At 53.0% G+C, this 20,268-nt stretch overlaps 1 protein-coding gene across 15 annotated transcripts in view; it reads right to left on the minus strand.

Moving 5' to 3' along the window:
* Positions 1-734: 734 nt before the first annotated feature.
* Positions 735-20,268, minus strand: part of Ppfia1 (PPFI scaffold protein A1) — an 86,876-nt gene continuing 67,342 nt past the window's right edge. For 5 of the 15 annotated variants that reach the window (XM_078045410.1, XM_078045416.1, XM_078045412.1 and 2 more), the window contains 11 exons: positions 16,728-16,809; positions 16,430-16,630; positions 14,211-14,273; positions 13,706-13,732; positions 8,952-9,127; positions 8,775-8,872; positions 7,063-7,238; positions 6,238-6,306; positions 5,024-5,189; positions 2,663-2,732; positions 735-2,018 (listed from right to left, as the gene is read on the minus strand). In XM_078045410.1, the coding sequence (XP_077901536.1) occupies positions 2,674-2,732; positions 5,024-5,189; positions 6,238-6,306; positions 7,063-7,238; positions 8,775-8,872; positions 8,952-9,127; positions 13,706-13,732; positions 14,211-14,273; positions 16,430-16,630; positions 16,728-16,809 (1,117 nt within the window). In that variant the 3' untranslated portion in view covers positions 735-2,018; positions 2,663-2,673. Of the gene's footprint in view, positions 2,019-2,662; positions 2,733-5,023; positions 5,190-6,237; positions 6,307-7,062; positions 7,239-8,774; positions 8,873-8,951; positions 9,128-12,114; positions 12,375-13,664; positions 13,733-14,210; positions 14,274-16,429; positions 16,631-16,727; positions 16,810-20,268 lie in introns of those variants that run through there. The other 10 variants (XM_078045411.1, XM_078045421.1, XM_078045415.1 and 7 more) reach the window with 8 other exon arrangements.

Here is a 20,268-nt window from a genome sequence, read left to right on the forward strand (position 1 = left end):
GTGGGTGAGTGAGCAGCGGCAGCTGCCGGGGGACACAGCAGAGCAGGGCAAGCCCGGCGTCCTCGGGAAGACCCAAAGCCACCATAGCTGACGCTGCCGTGGGCAGGTGCAGCACTGAGCCCTCAGTGACGACAGGATGAAGTGCCTGCAGGGCTCAGTCCAGCCAGAGACCACAGGTCCTGAACACCGGGCCAGTGCCCACAGGCCCAGACAGGACGCAGACTCTGGTCAGCTCTGCCCCAACAGAGACGAGCCAGGTACCTGAGTCCCAAGACGGCATGGTGCCCTCCAGGAAAGCCCGTCGGCCTCAGCGGGGCAGACACCAGCAGTGCTGGCAGGGCCACCCCCAGATGTGATGCCATCCCCGGCCGCACGGGCACTTGCTCTGGCTGCCTGGTTGGCCACTGAGTAGCCTCTCAGCACCCCCCACAGTCCCTCCCAGGAGCCTGGCTCCCTCTGCCTCACTGGGCTGCTCCGTGACTCAGGACCCGCGTGAGCCCCCAGGGCAGCAGGCGTACTGGCACCCAGCACCCATGCATCTAGAAGGGTGCCAGAGATGAGGCCGTGGGTGTGGGTGGGAGAGCAGAGCCAGCGGCTGGAAAGGACAGAGGGGACTCATGGGATGACACCCGCTCCTCCGCTGCCCTCTTCTGGCCTTCAGTGTCCCTTTCAGATGGCGACACTGCCACAGCCGGTTTTCAGCGTGATGACGGCTTACTCTCAGCATTCCTCACTGGCAGTGGAAAATGCTTCAGTACTTTATTGAAAGAAAGCAATAAATAATACTGTGATAAAAATAGTTGAAAAGTAGACTGTACATACTTTGTTACATAATCAGGAAGTCCACAGAGGATTAATAGAAAAACACAACAGTAACAATGAATTGTACAAGTGAATCAAAAGCAGAAGCCAAATGTAAAGAGACAGCGCCCTCCATCTGCACATCAGCTGCTAATAAATAACACCATGGTCTGACTCTCCGGGCTGGCTTTTAATGTGCCGTTTAAAAAGTAAGTTACATCTGCTACTCAGACAATGCAAAATGGCTACACCATCCAAGTCTAAAAATGCACCACGAGGTTCATTCTTTAAACATGTGTACAAACAAATGTAAAAACAAGATTTACACAAGAAAAATAAGGCCTTTGTTAGAGTTGTACGCGGTTTCAGGAGCCCTGCCCTCGCCCTCGCCAGGAGACCACCTCTGGGAGCCAGCGAGCCACAGTGCTGGATTGGTCCTCAAGAGCAGCTGGAGGGCGCCCCCACCTGCTGCCTGGACGGAGGCGCCCCAGGCCCCAGGTCCCGCTGAGCGGCTCCCTGCGGCTCCCAGCTGCAGTCAGTGCCAGGACAAGCCTTCAAGTCCAGAGACTGGGCGGGGAAGCTGGGCCAGGGCTGGGGACTTCCACAGTGTTCTCAACCCTTCAGCCCCAAGTTTATCAGAAGCTGAGATTTCTTGATAGAAAAAGTAGAGTTAAGGTTGGTCATTAAAACCCAACAGTAATCTCTTGAAATTAAGTCTGCTTATTTTCAAAATGATTGTGTGAGCTGGTAAAGGACGATGCTATGACACTGCTGTGTCACGATGATTTTATAAACGCAGTAAAATCCTCTCTGTCCTGGTTTATCATTAAAAAATTAAACAGTATAATTACATAAGTGCATAATTTACAAAAGCCCTACATTTGTTCATAGGATCAATACATACAAGCATTACAGTACATTCACGTGAAGGACTGCCATTAGGATAAGCCACGAACGGGAGGGCACCCAGAGTCTGCACCCAGGGGGAAGCAGTAACTACGCCAGGAGGAGCAGAGTTCACATAAATATAAGAAACAGTAAATTCTAAAATATTTTCTCTATGATATTCTTGAATTTTTCAACTAGTTAAAAACTCTGTAATAAAATATCTTAGGGTCCATATAAGGAGTATCAACAGATTAAAGATCCACTGAATTCTAAACTGTCGTCTGCTGGATTCAGAAGGCTGGGTCATCTGTAGAAGTAGTGCGGGTACACTGCAAGAGAGAACAGAGGCCCCGCTCAGCACGCGCCCTCCTGCAGCCCCGCCCCTGCCACCCCTGCCTGGCCGAGCATCACTATGAGCTCACCAGGGTCTGCACTGTCCCCGAGGGCATGCAAAGAAGGCACCAACTAAGCAAGCAAGACCTAAAGCCAACCCAAATCCAGCTAAGACGCCCAGCCGAGCAAAGCAGGCAGCTCCCCCCTGCGAGAGCTCTCACGGGGCAGGCTGAGGCCAGCAGCACCCTGGACCTGTGGGACAGGACCCCCCACACAGACACATCCCAGTCACCAGAGCTGGCCCAGAGACTGGCTCTGTGCTTCAAAGTCAACCTTTAGGCGGACGACTCTGGGGTCACTCGATGCAGCAGCCTCACGAGGCGCATTCCCAACTGGGCTCTGGCCCGCTCCCGAGGATGTGCTCCCCGCCAGCAGGCCCCTGCGCGCAGGCGTGAGGAGGGACAAGGCCACACCGCCCTCCTCCTGACAGCCGCAGCACCAGAGCCACCTGACAGGTGGACTTCCACAGCAGCAGAATGGCTCTCAAGGACCAGTGCCCACAGCCTCGCCTGGCATTGAGCTCCAGGCCTGCCAATGTGTGCCCGGAACCTTCCCGGGGACTGTGCTGCTCTCTACTCACCGGAGGAGGCTTCAGCAGGAGTAAGTCCTGACTGTAGCAGAATCCAACCTCTGTGCTCCCGATACACTGCCTGCTCCGACACCACAGCAGGAAGCGTGCAAACACAGCGTGCAGTTAGTGTTGAGACCTCACACAGGGCACATCTCCTCGCCTAGGGTGGGGCCTCCCGGGAGCTGAGGGAGCCTGCTGGAGCGGGGCGGCGGCCAGGGCAAGAGCACCAGGGGGCTCAAGAGGGTCCCCCCCACCTCCCAGGAGCCCGAGGACACTGGCACCTACTCTACAACAGCAAGGGCGCACCGTGCACGGACAATGACTCCAGAACACACATGTGCATGAAGAAAGGACGGCACTTGAAGCAGGCACCTGGCTCCTCCTCGATCCCTGCACTTGCGGTTAGTGAAACAGACCTTTCCTGTGGCCCTAGCACTGACCTCCCAGAGCCCCAGGAGGTGCACCGGCACCTGTTCCTGTGGGATGGCCCCTGCCCTGGGACGGGGCTGCCAGAAAGGGACCAACTCCACCCAGGACAGGGGTGGAACCTGCTGCCCAGCACTCGCTGCTCATGGGATGGGTCAGAGGTAAAGAGCAGGTCTGGGGTGTCCAGCCAGGGCGCAGGCTAGGACAATGCCTTCTCTTACTCCAGTGTGTTTCAACTAGAAGCGATGGAGACCACAGAGCGGAGTTCTGGTTTAAGAAACATACCCTGAGGCCCCAGGGGTGAGCCCAGCCCCTCGCAAACCATAAGGCAGGTAGGACACCTAGAGCAGGCTCGGCTGCCCCAGCTGCAGTTTCTGGTTTCCCACAGGTACATGGGGACCACTCTGAGCAACATCTTGCCATGGTTGATGGGACTGGTGCTCTCTGTGCGTCCGGATCTCGAGCCCAGGAAAGCTGCTGGAGCGGCCCCTGCTCTCCCTCCCCAGTCAGCCAGCCACCCATCTCACCAGCTGCAACACCTTCAGTGTTTCTGGGAGACAAAGTCTCCTCAGTTTATTTCTAGTCAGTTTAAACTCTTGTTCTTATTGTTGCACTTAACAATTAACAGAGGAAATGCAGTGTGAGGAGGAAACGTACAATGAGAACACAGGCCCAGCGCCCATAGGGACTATCCCTAGTGGACAGACCAGCAGCCAAGGGCCACGACACAGTGGGCATGGGTTAGCCACCCGCATGCTCCTCAGAAGAAAGACGCTCATCCTCCAAAAGCTGCTAGTTAAAACACACACTGGATTTTGCCCTTTAAGTATATTACTAAACTCCGGCAAAAGAAAATCCGGCTTTTACCAAAAATGCTGTGCTAAGCCATTCTTACCAAGAGTGTCCAGCTAATAAAACTCCCTATACACGTGCTTTTCCCTGATTTGTACGTATGGCGTGAGAGCAAAACCTCCTTGTGGGAGGTGCTAATGACAGAAGACATTGAACCCCAAAAGGACATTCTGAGAGCCACTTGCTCTCCATAGCCCATCGTCTGCACCAAGAAGCAGAGCAAATGAAGCCCACGCCCGGTAGAGGGGCTGCCAATGACCCCGACTCGTGCAGTCAGCCAAGCCTCCATGAGAAGAATCCATGTGACACCCGTTTCACAGACAGGGAAGCTGAAGCAGGGCACAGCTAAATGCTGCCAAGGTCGTGACCTCCAAGCAGTGGAACTAGGCTCAGCCCTAGGGTGGCTCTCCTCTCTGCACGGCCTCCCATTATTCAGCCCAGGTCAGAGCAGGGCCTTCCCAGGAACCTCCCAGCCACACAACCAGCTGAGTCCTGGGGCCAGAGAGGCCACCCCAGGGAGCAGCCTAGGCCTCTCTGGGAAGCCTGGGGCTGGCCAGCTTGGCTCCACCCAGCCTCCCGCAGGGTCCCGTCTCCTTGGCAGCCCTTTCCTGACAGGCACACGTGGGCTTACACAGAAAGGCCATGGCTGGTGGGCAGAAGGCAGTAGAGGCGGGGCTTGCAGAAACTGAAAACTCTGTCATGTTTAAAATTACTCCACCGTTTTTCCCAGGGTGGAGAGAAGTAAACACTGTGGTCTGAAAGCTGCCACAGTGCGATCTCAAGAGCTTGCTCGCCAGGGCTGCCTGCCACACCCACATGCCACGTCAAGAGGGCAGCCACAGCCCTGAGCACACCACCGGGGCTTCAGTTTATTAGTTGAGAGAATATGCTCAGATTCAACCAGACAAGATGTTCTTAAAAATCCTCTATTGTTGCTGAACTTTTATGAACGCTTGTTAGGGCTGATTTTAAAACATTGACAACTGGGCATGCAGCCATACTTAAACGTCTGGTAGCACACGAGATGGCCATTCTAGGTAAGAGGGATGCTCATGCTCCAGCGAGTGGTGGGTCACGCGGCCCACCACCTACCGTCCAGCTGCATCTTCTTTGGCTGCATAGAGGGGGAGGACATAGAAGAAGTAACCCGGAAGTTGGCCGGAAGCGTCTCTGCTGACCCGGCCGCCAAGCCCCGGATGTCCTTTGGTCTGAACTTCTTCCTCCATGAAGGTGCTCTCCTGAAGCTTTTGTCATCATCCTGCGATCAAAAACAAGCTTCGTTTCTAAGTGAAAGCACAGAGGGGCGAGGCAGCACAGCCGGGATCCAGCCTTCCCGCAGGCTGAAGCAGGAGGCTCACAAGTTCCAGGCCAGCCTCAGCAACTCAGCAAGACCCTGGGCATCTTAGCCAGACCCTATCTCAAAATAAAAGGTAAATAAAAACACGAAAAGGGCTGGAGATGTAGTGCAGGGGTACAGTGTCCCAGGTCCAGTCCCCCGCACCTACCTTTGTATCTGCCCACCTGCCTGAATGAATAAATAAACACACAAATAAAGGACAGGTGCAGCTGGCAGAGTGACTGTCTTCGGGAGGAAAGTGGGACCTGTGAGTGTGTCCTGGTCCCCAGGTAGCACACCCCCTCCTGGGGCGTGCCCTGAGCTCCCAGGGGACGCGCTGCTCCCACTGCACTGCCCGTGTGCGACGTCACTCTCCAGCTGTGGGGTGCACCTTGATTCATCATAAAGAGAGCTGCAAGCTGTAAGCAGCCCCGCCTGACGCCAGGCCGCTGCTGACCAGCCTCGTTGTCATAGGAGGTGGCTTCTCCCCCACCCCACTGAGCTCTCCTAAGGCCCAGTGAGGAGCACCTATCGTGTGGGAATGAACGAGCCGCGGCTGTGTGAGAGGATATTCACATTTGGCATTGATATACTCCTGAAACATGCCTCCATGCACAGCAAAGCACAGGGCTCTGGACTCGGGTGGGAGATCCAGCTGTCCTTGAAACACAACTTATAGGTTACATTCCTAGATTGCAACCAGTTTTATGATGTGAAAACCATTTTTGAGGAGTATCAAAAATAGTAAAAATGAAAACAAGACTGTTCTGTGAAGCTAGATGCAGAATCCCAGCAACTTGGGAAGCTGAGGCAGGAGGATCCTGAGTTCAAAGCCAGCCTCACCCATTTAGTGAGACCCTAAGCACTTAGCAAATCACTGTCTCAAAACGGAAAAAAGGGCTGGGGATGTGGCTCGGTGCTCCTGGGTTCCACCCCAGCCCCAGCACACACTGCACAGCTGAGAACTTACCTCATCAAACCTTCTGTCGGTCCCCATGACCAAAAGGTTGTTAAACTCCCTTTCCAGGACGGCTCGAGCCTGGAATGACAAAACCACCACCAAAACTCCCATCATTCTAGTTTGAAGAAGGTTTGCATATTACAATTATCTTTGAAACTGAGACTCGAAAACTCAACTGAACTCCTGGAAACACGGAGCCATGACAAAGTTTAGCATCAGGGCTTTTGTCAGGGCAGAGGGAGGGACCTGTCACCTCCTGGAAGTGCACAGGAAGTGTGCTGTGTGCACTGGTCAGGTGACTGACAAAAGCATTCGACGTTCTGTAGAACACAAACATCTCCATTTTCAAATGGGCTCATGTGTCAAACAGACTGACAAAGGTCAATAAGACCTCCAGGAGGCACACCCGGATATTTCTCTGTGATGTAACAACTGCGTGTATCTCTGCATTGACAAGCAGAATTATAATAAAATGTTCTTTTTTTTCTTTAGCTGTAGATGGACATGATACCTTTATTTTATTTATTTGCTTTTATGTGGAGCTGAGGATCAAACCCAGTGCCTCATATGCCAGGCAAGTGCTCTACCACTGAGCTACACTCCCAGACCTACCATGAAACAATCTTCTTTTGTTTACTTCAAGAATCTAATGCTTGCATCAGAAAATAGAAGGATGAGAAACAAAAATATTAATAAAGCATCTGCTGATTTTGAACCACTGGGTGAGGGATAGTGATAGAAGAGAGAGCACTAGTGGCTGAGGTCACCTTCTTCTCCACCATTAACAACTGAACACTGCCTGAGTGGGTGGGGCGTGGCCAGGGCCTGGCATACCTGGGGGTTCTGGGTTGGGATCTGCAACAACAGTGCCAGTGCGTTGAAATCAAAGGTCTCATCCAAAGCAAGAAGTGCCCCGTGAACGCCGCTCTCTATGAGATTGTTTGCATATTCTTTAAGACCAATCGACAAGATCCAGCGAATCACTCGATCGTTGCTCCAAACAAGCACATCTGCAAAAGAGTAACCCTGTGACTATGGCTTCAGAGAGCCTCTTCACCACACCCCTGAAACGCTGAGGACTGCCACGCCTGGCACTCAGACTCCCCAGGAGAGGGCTCCCGTTGGAGCTCCTCTTGAGCACAAGAGGAAGAAGCTCCTTCTGCAGATCAGAGCGAGGCCAGACAGCACAGGCCCCAGCAGGCCCCAGCATGGACTAACGTTTCACACACAGACCCCCCCAGCCCTGTGACCACCTGGACACCTCACTCACTTCAGCACAAACCCCAGCTTCTGGACTGGAAGTTTCCATTCATGGTAAATATCCTAAACATTTTTCCCACTTTCAAAAGAGAGACTTAAAGACACCACCCAGCATATTAAAGACTTTGGACAGGTTGTGCAAATTAAATTTCAAAATCTGCTCGATTAGAAATCCACTCAGATGCTCACCAACCACTTACAAAGGCCGTTCTTGTTAACTGTGAAGGGATGCAGAAGGGACACAAAGAACACAGCAGAAGACCGTGTCCGCTTCTCGCCACCTGGATACAAGGCTGCGCGTACCTGCTCGGTGCCAATGCCAACCTGTGGTCTTTCCCAAGACTTGTGCTGACACAACCGTGAGCAAGTGGCATCCAAATGGCCTCCTCCAACTGCACTTTAGCTTCTCTCTCAAGGAGAACCAGGGATGCAAAAGGCCGTTGCAGGGCCGCAGAGAGGGCGTGGAGGCCTAGCACAGTGCGGGGGCTGCCGCTCTCCAGGGAGGCTGGTTTTCCCTCCCACCACACTGCTGGGATCAGTGGCCTCCTGGCTCCACGGGCAGTCAGGGCCTCCTGGGCTACAGCCCGTTTCCGTTTCCGGCTGATGGACCGACTCCTTTCCCCGATAGGCTGAAGGCTGCTCAGGGCCTCATGCTCTGTGGGAGCAGAGCTGTAGGTGCAGTCTGTGCTTCTGCATGTGGCCCTGGGCGAACCCCAGAGCACTGGTGCCTCACACTTCACCCCAGTGTCGCAGCACGGGGTGGGGTGGGGGGACAGCACTGCTGAGCAGCAGCACATTTGGCAGAGGCAATAGGAGGAAAACTAGCCGGGTATGGTGGCGCACGCCTCTCACCCCAGCGATTCAGGAGGCTAAGGCAGGAGGATGGCAAATTCAAAGCTAGTCTCAGCAATGTAGCAAGACCCTGTCTCAAAATAAAAAAATAAAAAGGGCCGGGGATGTGGCTCAGACCTCTGAAGTCCCAGGAGAAAAGCCAGCCCCAGGTATGTGGCCCAGACTCACGCAGGCACCAGCGCTCTCCAGGGACTGGCATCCGCCCTTCTCTCCGGGGTGAGGCCGGCACAGCCGTCTGCACCTGAGGCCTTCCCTGCCCTCCTCTGGGTGCCACAGATGGCGCCCAGGGCCTGGAGCACGCTCGGCCAGCGCCTGCTGCTGAGCCCCAGGCTTTTTAAGTTCTTGCCCTTGATTTTTTTCATCACTGAGGCTGCTTTATGGGCCACAGGGGCATCCAAGCCCACGCACTTCATCCTCTGGGCACAAACACTCACCTTTTATTTCATTCTGACTCTCCTCCCTCTTCCTCTCCAGTTCTTTCCGGTCATAATTCAACCTTCGCAGGCACATGATTCCGCACTGGAAGCTGTTCCTGGTGACCAACAACAGCAGAGATCAGGAGACAGTGGCCGTCAGGTCTGGGCTGGGAGTGGGCCCGTGGTGCCGCTTACCTGTGAAAGCTGTCTACCATCTTGAGCTGCCCCCGCAGGTCCTTCTTGGTCAGGTGGTCCAGCATCCTGGCATCCACCAGGCACTCCATGAAGTAGCTGCGGTACTGAGGGAGGCCCAGGCTGGGCAGCCACTCGTTGCCGATCCACTCGTGGTTCATGTCCCCATAGGCGAGCGTCTGTTCATAACGAGTGGATGACAGCAGGTTGGATTTCTCACTGCTACATATTCTTGAAAGCTAAACTAAGGGCAAAACTGCTCTATAATTTCCAAATAACTTGACCTGTTCCCACATTTAAAATATGCTAGTAAAATCTCATACAAAAAGTCATTAAAAATTTAACTCATTTATAATAAAAATTTAACTTCTTTACCAAACCACACTAAAATGGTGACGGCCTAGCAGTGTCCCCTGAGCAGCTGCCCTACAGCAGCCCCGTGGGGAGGAGGTAACGACTCATGAACAAGCTTGAAGGACAGCAGCCCTGCTTGCTAGGACACCTCGGGTGGGCGGCGGGCTTTGGTCCTGGTGGAAACTGAACCCTGCATCCTTGGCCCTTTCTCTTTTCCATTTTGGGGCAGAGCCTTACTATGCTGCCCAGCTGGCCCTGAACTTGCGATCCGTGTCTCCCTCCCCGATGGCAGTGCCACCACCCCCGCTTGGTTCTAGCTTTATTTTTCAACCCTTTTCTTTCCTAAGCAAAACATTGGTGTATTTCAAAAATCCGGAAAAGTAAGTGTAAAAATAGTTTTAAGGGGCTGGGTTGTGGCTCAGTGCTCATCTCTCGTGTGAGGCCCTGGGTTCCATCCTCAGCACCAAATAAAAATAAATAAAATAAAAGGTATTGTGTCCAACTGCGGCTAAAAAGTAAAAAATAGTTTTAAAAAATAAATGAACCAATAACTAACAGGACTGAACGGGACAAATACACAATTATAGTCAGAAGACATCGACACTCTTCTCTCAATCAGTGGCTGGAGAAGACGGTAACGGAAAGGAAGTGCTCCGAAGGACGCACCTAAGACCCCACGTCACCCCCCTGCTCTGGTCGCACCTCAGAGCCCTCTCCTGTCCTCCTCCCCACGGTCCTTCCACGCTGCTGGGCTTGAGTCGGGCAGCGGCATAAGCTCCCTGGCTCCTCAGTGCCAAGCGATGAAGACACCAGACCGGGCTCCAGCAGCCTCTGCCCCACGGAGCAGCAAGCCGAGAGCTGTGTGCCAGGCCCGGTGCAGCAGGAGCCCTCCTCAGATGGTGCTAGGGACTGAACCCTGGGCACGGGCATGCCACGCACGTGCCCACCACTGAGGTGCACTGCCTCTCACCATATTTAGAAGCAGGAATCACAAAAAGGGTGTCCTCTGACCTTAGTAAAATAAATCAGAATTCAACAGGTCAGATGCAGTGGTGCTTCTGCGGTGCCAGCCACCTGGAGGTGGAGGAAGGAGGCAGATGGCTAGAAACTGCCCAAATAGCTGAAAATTAACAATCATGTAAGAATCCCTAACAAAATATTAGCAAGTCAACAAAATATTAAAAAACAAGATATTATGACTAATGGGGTTCATTATTCCAGGCACAAAGGTTAGCTCAACATTTAGAGGGCACAAAAAAAAAATCAATGAAGTTTACCCTACATGAAGAGATTGGAAAAGAAAACCATTCAGCGTGGTGGTGCACGTGTGCAATCCTAACCACTTGGGAGGCTGGGGCAAGAGGATGGCAAGTTCAAGACCAGCCTCAGCAACTGAGGCCCTGTCTCAAAATAAAGAGGTGTAGCACAGCAAGGTAGGGATGACGGAGCCTGCCCTGACCTGAGGCCAGGCAGCCAAAGACGTCTACAGCTGGCCTCCTCCTCAGGGGAGCAGGGACCAGGCAGTGGCGCCCATCCTACAAGCTCTAAGTAGCGCTGCCCTGGAGGCCTGGCCACCGCTCAGAGCAAGGAAAGAATGAGAGAGCACACTGCTGGGCAGAGACCAAGTCTCCTTACAGAGGACACGACTCCAGGGTCAGGACAGGGGAAGGGCCTGCGAACCGGCTGTCAGAGCTGACACGCGCACTGAGCAGAGCTCCAGGGTGCGAGGCCGATGCGTGGGAATGAACCGTGTTTCTAGGCTGGGCATCATGGCCACCCCTTCAGGGCCAGCAACTTGGGAGGCGGAGACAGAAGGATCCCAAGTTCAAGTCCCACCTGGGCACCTTTGTGAGACCCTGTTTCAAGAAAAAATAAAAAGGGCTGGGGACGTGGCTCAGTCATACAGTGGCTCGGGCGAGAGGGAAGGAAGGAAAGGAGAGAAGAAAGAGCGAGAGGGAAGTGTTTCTGAATAACTAGCAATGAAGTTGAAATTGAGGGTCTAACACATCGTTTGCAATGGCATTCAACTCTGTAAAATTCTCAGATGAATCGAATGTGTGTGAGGTTTGCACAACGAAAAATAAACATACTGCACATACACAGCAGGGAAAGCCCGGGTGCCCTCCAGCCAAGAAAGACCAGGTCACCTTCACAGCAACCTGCAGGCACACACCCCACCACCACGTCCATCCAATGTGATATTTGTTCCAGTCAAGCTGGAAAGAGCGACTCAAATTCCAACAGGAAACAATGCTCCTCTGAACAACTGGGAGCGAGGTGACAGGCACGCTGTGGTCTCACCACCAGTTCACTCTCTCCACCTTCCTCCTGGGCCTACTGCTCACAGCATGGAGGCCGGATGCCATCTTCTACTCTACAGGCTATGTATTCTTGAATGGGCAGAAAAAGTAAAGAAGATGTCTACTACATAATCGCAAAGCTGGGCCCACGCCTGCAATCCCAGCAGCTCAGGAGGCTGAGGCAGGAGAATTGCGGGTTCAAAGCCAGCCTCAGCAACAGCGAGGTATTAAGCAACCCAGTGAGACCCTGTCTCTAAATAAAATTCAATGGGGCTGGGGATGTGGCTCAGTGGTCAAGCGCCCCTGAGTTCAAACCCTGGTACCCCAAAACAAATAAACAAACAAACAAACCAAAACACCAAACCACGGCAGTACATGGAAGCAGAACCCACAGGAGCCACGGTCTCTGGTGTCTCGTAGCACATACTCTTCACAGTCTGCATGGCTGTACCGGAACTGCCGGCAGCAAGAAGGGGCTCTCGTCAGAGCACCCCCACACAGTGTGCACTCACACCCTCAGGCCCAGCTGTGCCCAGCGAGACGGAGCTCTGTGCTGGTCCTGCTCTTGGAGGCTCCTGGCAGCTGGCAGTGTCCACACAGCAGCACTCTCCTATCTGTTAAGTGCAAGCGCCTCGGTGCTTCCTCCCTGAGGATCCAGGGGTAGCTTACATCTCCTCTTGGCTAAGAGCTGATGCCTGTCATCCCAGCGACTCAGGAGGTTGAGGTAGGAGGATTGCAAGTTGGAGGCCGGTCTCAGCAACTTAGTGAGACCCTGTCTCAAAATAAAAAATAAAAAGGGCAGGGATATAGCTCAGTGGTAGAGCACCCCTGGGTATAATCCCCAGCACCAAAACGAAACAGAACAAGCAGCTGCCACTGCAGGGCAGCAGGGAGGGCAGGCTGTGTGCCTGCCCTGGCCTGGAGTACAGTGACACCAGCAGAGACCGGCCACAGCATGGTGGGCCACCCTGCACCTGCACAGTCCCTAGTCATGGTTCCATGGCCAAGGATACATGTCAAGCTATTTAATGTCTCCTGCATGTCTCTGATGCTGGCAATTTCACATTCAACTGCTGACAGTGTTCAGTGTCATCCCTTAAAATGCCCTGAAATTTAAGCAATTAAGAAATGAGTCCTGTTTAATCCACTGATAGTCCTTATTGGTCCCACAAAAGACCTAAATGACAATTAATGAGGTTATGCCTGGAGGGAGCCACAGACCCCTAGCCCAGGGTGGTGAAACCCAGTGTCCACAGCCACTCCTCCTTGGTGTAAGAGGGACGAAAGGTGGGATAGCGGGGTGCTCTTCTCCTACCTCCCTCTTTCCACGTCCATCTAAACACACGTACATGCACACCGCAGATGGAACCCGGGGGTGCTCAAGCACTGAGCTACATCCTGCCCCTTTTTATTTTTTACTTTGAGACAAGGTCTCGCTAGTTGCCCAGGCTGGCCTTGAACTCGCTATCCTCCTGCCTCAGCCTCCCGAGTCACTGGGACGACAGGCATGGGTGCAGCATCCAGCGTCACTGGTTATACTTCATAAGTACCAGAGGAGGAAACAGCTCGTGCTCATTTCTAATCCTTTTTTTTTTTTGGTACCGCAGATCAAATCCAGGACCTTGCCAACGCTAGGCAAGTATTCTTCCACTGAGCTACACTCCCAGACCAAGAGGCTTTATTTCTGAGATCATCAATAAAATCTTTAAACCTACAGTGTTAGGATATTCTTAGTGAAATGCCAACAGAAAGAGAGGAGGAGGCACCTTGCCAGTGCTGGGGTTTTGTACTATGTCCCATGGTTTCTTCCCAGTTGGTCTGACTAGTGCTACCCCGGATGGAGCTAGGTGTGCACAATCTCAGGAACCACCTGCAGGGCTGAGTGTGAAAGATCCCAGGTTCAGCTTCCACGGCTCCTCAGGAGGGACATTCAAAATTGTCCATGAGACGCACTCTTTAATCCTATGCTTAACTCAATTAATGTTTTCAGATCATTAAAAACACTACTAGTTGATTAAGATGCTAAGACCCCTGGAAAAGCAAACTGTATGAGTTTTCGTACTCCAACACAGAGCGAAGAAGGTATCATAGAAAAGCTCCAACCTGAGCCCAGCTTCCCTCCTCGTCTTCCTGCGTCACGTGGTTAGGAATGCAAAAGAACATGACCATTAGTAGAAGTGAGCCACGTCAGCTCTGCAGGGCGGGTGCAGCACGAGGGAGCAAACGTCCACAGCATCACACATCATGCAGCACACACCACCAACACCAGCCATGCAGGGAGCAGACTCTCATGCACCACAGCCGTCAAAGGAGCAAGCTGGGGTCAGACGATCCATGGTGCTAAACTGCAGTCTCTCCAAATGCAGAGAGAAATTACAATCACTCCAAGCAGAGTGAGGCTACCAGCTTTAAGTTCCAGAAAAAAAAATCTAAAACAAAGCACAAAATTCTACTTTACATGTTTAACTAATAACCTAAGAGAAATACTTATCTGAAACAATTAAATACAAAATAAATTTGATAGTTTCAGTTTTCAACAAAAAGGCAAAAATCAGCTGGACTCAGCGGCAAGCGCACTATGGGGTGCGAGCTGCAGGGTGTGACTGACCGTGTGTGGCGTGGCAGCAAGGGTCTCCATCTCCTCGTGTGTCAACCAGACATTTCCTGTGGTCTGAGGCGACCCAGTGCACCAGCCACATCCAGGGCAGGGGGAAGCGTGACAAAGAGGAGAGGCACACACATAAGCCACAGGCAGAGAAGGGACCGAGCAGGGGCTCCTCGCAAAGCTCCAGCTCAGAAGCCCACAGAAGTTTGGCAGGACACACACCCAAGCTCCTCCCACTGAGGAATGACCACACTCTGCCCCACTTGGTCAGCAACACTATGCAGCCTAGGATTTCCTGAGCTTGGATGCCAGCACCTCCCCCCACAGCACCCAAATACAGGCAAAGGAAGACCCACTTGCCACTTCTGGCGAGTCTGAAGTCCCCTAGTGACGGCTGACTCAAGGTACTCACAACAGTCTTCCCACGCAGACTGTGTGCTGGGTGTGCAAGGCCCTGGTTGACCCCAGAACCCCAAAAGAAACCCTACACCAGGGGCTACGTCTGTGGCTCACTGGTAGAGTGCTTGCCTAGCATGCATAAGGCACTGGGTTTGATCCTCAGCACCACATAAAAATAACTAAGTAAATAAAGGTATTGTTAAAAAATAAATAAATAATATTAAAAAAAAAAAAAAAAGAAACCCTACACCAACCTCCACCCACCAAAAAACCCCAGTGCCACGTACATAGTTAACAAGGGACAACAGAGCGGGAGGCGGTGCTGCAGCTCTCCCAAGGCTCCTTGCTGCAAGGGCTCACAGCTGCTCTCAGCCTAATGGCTGAAGCCAGAGGGAGCCAGGGGGCCAGGGTGGACACTACGAGGCGCAGGGCATCAGGCTAGCTGGAAGCCACGCTGCAGGTCCTCTGAGTACCTCAGGGCAACTTCTGGGCTGGCGCTGGCAGTGCAGTCTGCCTGCTGTGCACTCTACTCCCTGTCCCCGAGTACAAGCTGACTTGGATCTGGTGAGAGTGCTCCCCCAGGACGAGCACCCTCAGCCATGAGCAAGAACAAGCCTCCTTAGCTCATTTCCAAAGGTCTTTGATTTTAAAAAAGGCAAATCTTCTCAATATTTTTCTGTAAAGGAACTGTGGCCTCAAGTCAGGCTGGGGCTAGCAGTCTGCTCATCAGAAGTCGGGCTCCTGGGCTCTGGGCAGGGGTCCTCTCTCCAGGGTAGGCTAAAGTACAGGGCAGGGCAGCCACTGTGCCACATCTCAACTCTGCCAATCAGGAGCCGGCCCCCGAACTCAACAACCATCCATGCTCTCCGCAGAATGGATTCTCACCTCCTCAACCAGGGGGGTCACTGCTTGGGGACTCTGCTCGCAACTCCCCCCACCACATGAGCAGCAATCACGGCGGTCAGACACCCACAGGCCATGACCTGTACTGGGCTGTGAGCGCTGGCCCCAGCCACAGGGGAAAACACTTGTAGGCCAAGAGCCAGAATGACAGGCTGGGGATGCCCTCACTGCCTCTTAGCTGCCACGGGAGAAAGCAGGGAATGAAGAATTCTGGGGGACAGTCTGTGGAGGGTCAGCCCACTCTCAGTCACGTATGCGCTGGGGTCAGTGGCGGCCTGAGGAGCCAGGAAGTGCCAGGGCGCCACAGCAGCCAGGCAGCACTCCAGGCCTGTTGCTCCCACACAGGGCACGGAGGGAGGAGCCAGACATGAGAATAAGAGAGCCAATCCTGCACGCAGCACAGGACCAGTCCACGGCTAGCCGTCCACCCGCAGGGGCAGGAGCTCGAGGGCACAGCCCAGGATTACTGGGTGCTGCCCTATGTGCGTTCTCTAATAACACTTAGAACGCTCACACCCACCGTGTGCTTTTCCCAAGTGTCCTTTTGTACAGTGCAAACGCTAGTCATTTACTTTCCACTGTGGAATAGAAAATGAAATTCCAAGTTTTATATAAAGCACGTACTTAAAATGCTAATTTTTTCTCTCCCCAAGAAGCCCTTAGACTGATTCAATTTTGATAGATTCATATTTGTTTATTTTTAAACAAGGCCTTTCTAGCTGAGCTTTCTCAAAAACATTTGGTCAAGTTCCTTTGGACCACTCAGCTCCCCAATGGCAATCTCTGGGGTATGTGAACACTGCAACTCTGAATCAGAGCCACCTGGGTAGTGTGCTTATTAACTGGGAAGCACCTCTGAGGGCAGGGTTCCTTCTCCCCAGAAAACACGAGGACCCTCCCTTGAACCCCGCTAAACGCACCGTTCTCGATGTGGGAGGGGCAGATGGGCTGGTCAGCGACATGATCTCCTGGATGGCCAGCCGCAGCTTCAATCTGTGCAGGGGGTTGCTGATGCCAATCTCCCGCTGGATCTCGGTGTCGGACAGGGCTGACATAATGGCCCCGCTTTTCACGTTTGCTCGGCAGGCAGCCACGTACCAGGCGGGCATCCCAACCCAGAGCTACAGACAGAGTGGGCAAGGCAGAGTGTTAATGCAGGGGATGAGCACCACAGCTGCCCCTGTCTGGGACAGGCCCTCGGCTCCACCCCCAGCGCACCTCCAGCCACACGACCACCGTCGGTCCGTCCCACTGCGCGAATGGTAAGCCTTGCCGCCGGGCCTCCTCCAGCAACTCATGCCTGCGAACAGAACAAGGAGACACTGAGGACAGACTGGCACCATCAGCACCCATGTGAACGAGCTGCCACGTGCCCTCTCCGAGCACTTCAAAGGTGCAGCAGCAGACATTTTCATTCCCCTCAGTCCCCCGCAGCCTGATGCTCTCAGCAGCATCCCCCCAGCCAGCTGCACGTGCCACCGAGGACGGGGGGGGGGGGGGGGGGGGGGGGGGGGGGACGGGACACGGGACGACAGCAGGCGACCCCCGATTCCATGGAGCCACCGTCTCCTCAGTGGGCAGGAGTTTTCAGTGCAGGCCTCATATCCACTTATCCATTCTCTAAACAGTGAAGAAAAAGTCTACGAAGAGGAAACCACGCTTAGAAATGGAGACCACCACAGATTTTAACACTAAAAACGTTGCGATCTAAAGCAAGTGAGCGGTGATGCCGGTTTTCCTGCACACGCCATTCGGCTCTGCAGCCTTGGCCAGATTGTGTCCCTGGGTGGTCCTGGTTTGGCCCACAGGCTTCCTCTCCAGCACTCAGGACAGGGCGACGTGAGTAGGCATGTTGGGTGGTGGGACCGTGTCACGACTCGCCAAGCTGCCATCTTCAAGTGACATGTCTACACTGGAGCTAGTATTCTAGGAGCACGAAGAAACCCCTCTGACTTCCTGTGGGCACCTACACTGACACTTAGAAACAGGCCAGCTGACAGGAGGGCCCTGCGTGGGCTTGCCAGCAGGGCACCTCCAAGTCGGCTTTCTCCCTTTAATTTGGTGCCAGGGGGGAACCCATGGCCATGCACGAGTTCCGGCACTGAGCCACACAGGGTCCTCCCTGACTTACTTTCATATTTTTTGGTACTGGGGATGAAGCCAGGGGTGCGTGATTTATCCCTGAACTGCATCCCCCAACCCTTTTAATGTGTTTTTAAAAATTTTTTAGTTATAGCTGCACACAATACCTTTATTTATTTTTATGTGGTGCTGAGGATTGAACCCAGGGCCTCGCACATGCTAGGCGAGTGCTCTACCGCTGAGCCACAACTCCAGCTCCTCTTTTAATGTTTTATTTCAAGACAGGATCTCACTGAGTTGCTGAGGCTGGCCTTAAACATGTGATCCTCCTGCCTCAGCCTCCAGAGTTGCTGGGATTACAGGCATGTGTCACTGCAGTAGGCTCAAGTCATTTTAAAATTCCCAGATTACCTTTAGTCAGCTATCTTTTTGCAATAATATGTGCAGAATATTTCATAAACTATTTTATTGCTAAAGATAAACACTGGCCTGTCAATAATCTTCAACAGTCATGGCCTTTTCTTCCACCCTAGAGGCACAATCACAGTTCACCTTCCTGAGACGCTGCAGAGAAAATTTCAAAAAAAGAGTTCCTGAGGTCACCATTAGGCTTCTGGGGGATAATAAGCATTAAATTAGCTAACAGTAATTATACCAGAGAAAGCAGTCAGTGTTTTGATCTCAGGTAGAATAACAAACACCAAGGTTTCTGAATTGAAACAAGAAAGCCATTCATGAACAGGGAAACCAAGGCCAGCAGACGTGTGCCGCGCCGGACAGGAGGGCATGCTGGACAGGAGGGCGCTCTGGACAGAAGGGTGTGGAGGCCCCCAGGAGCCAACCTGGCAGCAGCGAGGGGAGGAGTCCTGCGTAGGCAACTTCCTCAAGCCAGCGGCTACAACCTAATTAATGGCACGGGGAAGCCACACTGCACAGTGCAGATCACTTTTGGGTGAGCCTCCCTGGGGTCACTCCCTGGGATGTGTCCTTCATGACGTGGACGAAATAGGTCACAAGACTTTGGCACTCTGCCAGTGACTCTGATGAGACAGCAGGTGGCAGAATAGTCCCCAGCCCTGGGGCCAGGCATACGCTGACTACAGCACCCTGCGACAGCCCCTCTGGGCTTCAGGGACCAGGATCAAGGAAAGAGTGCAGCTCTGGGAAGGAGAAGGCAGTGGAGGTAGGACACTGCACACCACGGTCCCAGACATCAGGAAGCAGTTGGAACCAACCCAGAGGGGTGCTGGCCCAGGCCTCTGGCCATCCTGGCTGCCTCCCCTACTCGGCTTCCCTGAACCAAACTGGCACCCGACCTGCGCTGCAGCCCAGGTGGAGACACCAGAGCTCCAGTTTTCTCGGGGGGAGGCCCGTGTTGCAGGGCACTGGCACGGCCAGCCCACTCCTCCCTGTGGTGCTGGTGCTGTCACAACCACTGCCCTGCTTTGCAGTGGGCCTTGGAGCTAGGCAGCTGGGTCACTTGCTGCTAAGCGTGCCCCAACACAGGCAGCGACTTTTCCAAATGGTGACTTGTACAGGCTGAACAGCCACATAGAGCACATAGAGCACCCCATTTACTTGACTGCCCATCTAGGTAAGAGCACCCGTCTATGTCCGCCATCACGCGTCAACAACAAAACTACCCATTTTCTCTACCACAATTACAAAAATAAGTATGACAGATATTGTTCCTTTATCTTTTAAGTATCGGGGATCAAACCCAGGGATATTCTTCCACTGAGCCACACCCTCAGCCATTTTCTATTTTTATCTTGAGAGAGGGTCTCACTAAGTTGGTGAGGATGGCCTTGAACTTGTGCTCCTCCTGCTTCACCCTCCTGAGTTACTGGAATATAGGTGAGTGCCACCATGCTTGGCATTATGATCAATATTTAACTCTTTTTTTACTGCTCAGTTTTCAAGAAAACATAAACTCTTCTGGCCATTAGATCCAAAGCTTGGAACACAGTAACAGGACTCTTTCTGGAGTGCCCAGCTCTCTCTGCACCTCAGGCCAAGAACACCCAATTCTGCTCTAAAAAAACTCAGTAATATGCCACTGTTCCAGGGTGGTGACAAGAGGTGCTACTATTGGCCCTATTCTGTGGCCCCAGAACAAAGTGCCGGAGCTTTTGTGCACTGGTTCTTGCAGCCATTGCTTCCTTCCGGAACAGTGAGATCCTGCATCCCCCGCTTTCTGCGCTCAACATAGGACTCACGCCAGGGCCCTCTGCACCAGGTGATGAGTGCCAGGCTGCCAGGCCCCATGACACATGGCACGTGGCACGTGGCCAGGGATATAGGCATCCTTCTCTTGAGATCCAGCCTCTCTGTCAGGACCACATCCTGCCCTGAGGCTGATTTTTAAAGTCAGTGCTCCAATGCAGCCTGATAGGACCTCCTGCTTAACAATGAGAGCTAGAGGGCTGGGGGCAGCTCAGTGGTAGGCACTCACCTCCCACGCACCAGCCTGGGCTCAGCCTCCTGTGGCACTAAGAAACATTAAGACAAAATACACCTACAGTTGGAGGAGACAGATGTTTTAGAAATATGCTAAATTCTACAGGGAACAGACCATGTAAAAAAGAAAGACGGTATCATTTTTGGATAATAACACACATTTTGTAATTTGGGCATAAACCAAATGGCAAAACTGTCTGTGTCAAGAAGCCTGGGT

This window comes from Ictidomys tridecemlineatus, chromosome 4 (genome assembly GCF_052094955.1).
Source record: "Ictidomys tridecemlineatus isolate mIctTri1 chromosome 4, mIctTri1.hap1, whole genome shotgun sequence".
Taxonomy (NCBI): Eukaryota; Metazoa; Chordata; class Mammalia; order Rodentia; family Sciuridae; genus Ictidomys; species Ictidomys tridecemlineatus.